Raw genomic sequence first — 3,200 nt, 5'->3', positions numbered from 1 at the left:
GGATGATCATGGAAGCTTGGTATTTCAACCAATTTGTAAGATTGCATGGTTGAATAAAATTGCCTTGTCCATATTAGTTTGTAGTAGAAATCAAAAGGAAGGAGAAGAAATTTTCATAAACGGGTCACTACAGAATTCTGTTATTGACAGTTTTTACCCGGTTTTTTGAAAAATCTTGCAACTTTCACCCAAAAAGTCAAAAATTTTCATAAATTGGAAATTTTTTGTGGCTTTTTCGTGATTGTTTTTCCGTGCAAGATTTTTGGTGATTCATTTTTGGTACACATCAAGGGGGAGTATTGTGAAGACTATTCCTCGGGCGCTTCTCTTCCTTAGTGGGTTTTATAATCAATTTTTGATTATAAAAAGGGGGAGAATGATGGGTATTCGAAGCTTCTCGGGTTTGTCGAATATTCATTTGCGGATTTGAAGACCGGTGTTACTTCGAGGGGGAGTTTGGTCTTGATTGCACTAGCTCGTTGGAGATTAAAGCCGGACATCCAATCCTAACTTTGAGGGGGAGAATGTTAGGGTGCAAAGTCATGCTTGGATGTAATGTTTTAGGCTTTCCTCTTTGTATGTGTAAATGGGTTGAGTCTTTCCTATAAATAGGAAGTGAGTGACTCCCATTATGTAAGAGTCCATTTTGGAGTGTTAGACTAGAGAGAGAAATTGTATACAAACCCATTTGTATAATCTTTCTAGATATAATAAGAGCTTACAAAGATTTATTTACTCCATGCGTTCTTGAATTTGTATGATGAATCACTAGATCTTTCCTAATTCCGCACATGCCATCATAATCAACACCTCAACAAGATGATAACAGAAGCCTTGACCTTGATGGCAGCACGCACCTAGATGAAGAAAAAGAAAATAAAATGTTAGTTAGAAACATGCAAAAGAGGCGAAAAGGAAGTTTGAATTGAATACTACCGCAAAGTAAGCAATGGATTCCAAGTGGGACATGGGTTCTCCAACATATTTGAAAGTCGTCTTGAAGTATAAATCTTTGATTGAATACCTTCTCTGACTGCAAACAAGATTTAAAGGAGTAGTTATTAAATTAATGGTATTAGTAAAAAATAATTTTTTAAGGAAATCTACCTCTGCACAAATTTTACCAACAATGGAGATAGTACAAACAGGGTATAATCCTCGCAAAGTCTCAGCACTTAGAATAATTGCATCACTTCCTGAAGTGAAGAACCACAAACTAAGTTACCATCCAATACGGCGTTGGAAACATCAGTTGCCTCTACTCGAGTGGGCCTTAAGTTGTCGGTCATGCTGTCCACAACACGGGTAATCACTGCAGGCATTCCAGCCATGTTACACTTGTAAACAACTGCCTTTTGAAACAAAAACACCTAAACAGAAAGAACATTAGAAAGTAATATGATTTAGGATTATATTTTACACCACAACTTTCTCATGGGAATCTAACAGAATCCTCACCCCTTTTTCAAGGGTCTTTCACTTGCACTTTCAAGCTCACATCACAAACACTCCCTTTTAAGATTAATCTAGCCACACTTTTTATCATTTATTATATTCATCTATTGTTAATTACTTTATTATCTATGAATATATCCATGACTGATGATACAAAAAAGGTTGCCCCTGCATTCATTCTTTTTTGTAGTTTCTTTCCATCTTTTTCGACCATTTGTGTTGATTATCTTTGTTTCAAATTTACAGCTTTATTTTGGGTTAATGGCGGTTGTTGGTTGCATGGTTGTTGCAACTCAGGTGCTCATCCCAAAGACTTGGAGTATGTGAAGCATCCCCTCAAACTTATTTTCTGACTTTAATGCTGTTTTTGCTCCCTCACATTTTATACTGATTTTATTGCTGTTTTTATTAGTATGTGATGCAGCTGAACAATTCGGACGGAAGGGAATAGAGGAAGAATATGAGGACGAGGGGGATTATGAACAAAATCTGCATTCAACTACAAATAAAAACTCGGTATAATTTATACTTTTGTGTGGTACATGTTTTTTTTAACATCAGTCATGGATATGTTATCTGTCACTTAGAAACTTAATATGATATCGGGTTTTACAGTGAGCTTTTGTCATAATAATATGTTATGTGAAGACCATTCATCTCTGCATCCTGCAACATCTCATGAACCCGAGACCAATCAGCTTCAACTGGTTCCACTAACCGATAATTCCCAAGAATTGGCAGTTTCACGAAGTGAGGGTAATAATGACATTTTATTAGAATCCAAGAGACAGTAAGTTAACGAAATGTTATATGTTTTTTTTAAAGAAAATTATTTAAATATCCAGTTTTGTTATATGTTTTTTTCAGGAAGAGAGAGAATGAAGGGATTTCAAACAAGACAAACTGTGATCCTTCTGGAGTTGTTCACACAACAAGTGTTGTAGACATGCTTCTCAGTCTATTCTAACTGTTCGTGAGTACATGTTTCATCTCTCTATACATACATACATATAATTATACATATATCTACATTCATATACACATATATGTACTTTTTTTTTGCTTCATTAAAGGGATTTGTTATGCATCTCTTCCAGAATGTTCAATTACTATTTTTAGCATTGTGTTTTTATTTAACTTGATTTTATGATTATATATATATATATATATATATATATATATATATATATATATATATATCAGGGAAGTGGCTTGGGAGTAGGCAGATACGATGTAATTGGGCTACAAAAGGTGCTGGTGTTAGTGATGAAAGACAAGGTTCAAATTCAAAAAGTGTTGTAGAGCTAACAAATGGATCTTTAGATATGCAATACTCTAGGAATAATTATAAAATAAAACTATAAAATATTTTCATTTTTTGATATATATTTTTTGTTTTTCTTTGCAGAGGATACTAAAGAGCAAAGTGATAGTGATGCCCCTGAGAATAATTCACAGTACACAACCGTTTATGTTGGCAACCTTGGCCTTGAAGTAAGACCTCTTAATCCTAAAATTTATCTGTATGAGACACGTCTTGAGCAATTAAGAGCTGAAAGTTGTAATAAACTCAAAGTAAAATCTTAGTACTATTATGAAACTCTTTTGCTTAAACCTACCTTATTGACCTGTAGTTGATTACACATTAATTTAATTATGTTGGTTTTGAAGTTTTTGATGGAAAAGAATAGTGTTAATGCTCTTCATAGAAAGTATGTTGGTATTTTAGGAAATTGGGCTAATAA

The 3,200-nt window shown here is 33.9% G+C and overlaps 1 protein-coding gene across 1 annotated transcript; it reads right to left on the bottom strand.

Moving 5' to 3' along the window:
- Positions 1-803: 803 nt before the first annotated feature.
- Positions 804-1,546, bottom strand: LOC145099076 (pyruvate kinase 1, cytosolic-like). The gene is made up of 4 exons (XM_079036661.1): positions 1,481-1,546; positions 1,226-1,370; positions 937-1,109; positions 804-857 (listed from the first exon to the last, which is right to left on the bottom strand). The coding sequence occupies exons 1-4, from the start codon at positions 1,544-1,546 to the stop codon at positions 804-806; spliced, it is 438 nt and encodes a 145-aa protein (XP_078892787.1).
- Between the last annotated feature and the right edge of the window lie 1,654 nt (positions 1,547-3,200).

Source organism: Lactuca serriola, chromosome 4 (genome assembly GCF_051521515.1).
Source record: "Lactuca serriola cultivar US96UC23 chromosome 4, Lser_US96UC23_V15, whole genome shotgun sequence".
Taxonomy (NCBI): Eukaryota; Viridiplantae; Streptophyta; class Magnoliopsida; order Asterales; family Asteraceae; genus Lactuca; species Lactuca serriola.
This window is presented reverse-complemented; position numbering and strand designations above follow the sequence as displayed.

Bases quoted from the DNA above. Each gene is read 5' to 3' on its own strand.
- LOC145099076 (XM_079036661.1), bottom strand. From the start codon at position 1,546: ATGATAAAAAGTGTGGCTAGATTAATCTTAAAAGGGAGTGTTTGTGAT. The intron at 1,371-1,480 runs GTGAAAGACCCT...CTTTCTGTTTAG, and splicing joins ATGTGAGCTTGAAAGTGCAA to GTGTTTTTGTTTCAAAAGGC. The intron at 1,110-1,225 runs GTAACTTAGTTT...AAATTTGTGCAG, and splicing joins TTCCAACGCCGTATTGGATG to AGGTAGATTTCCTTAAAAAA.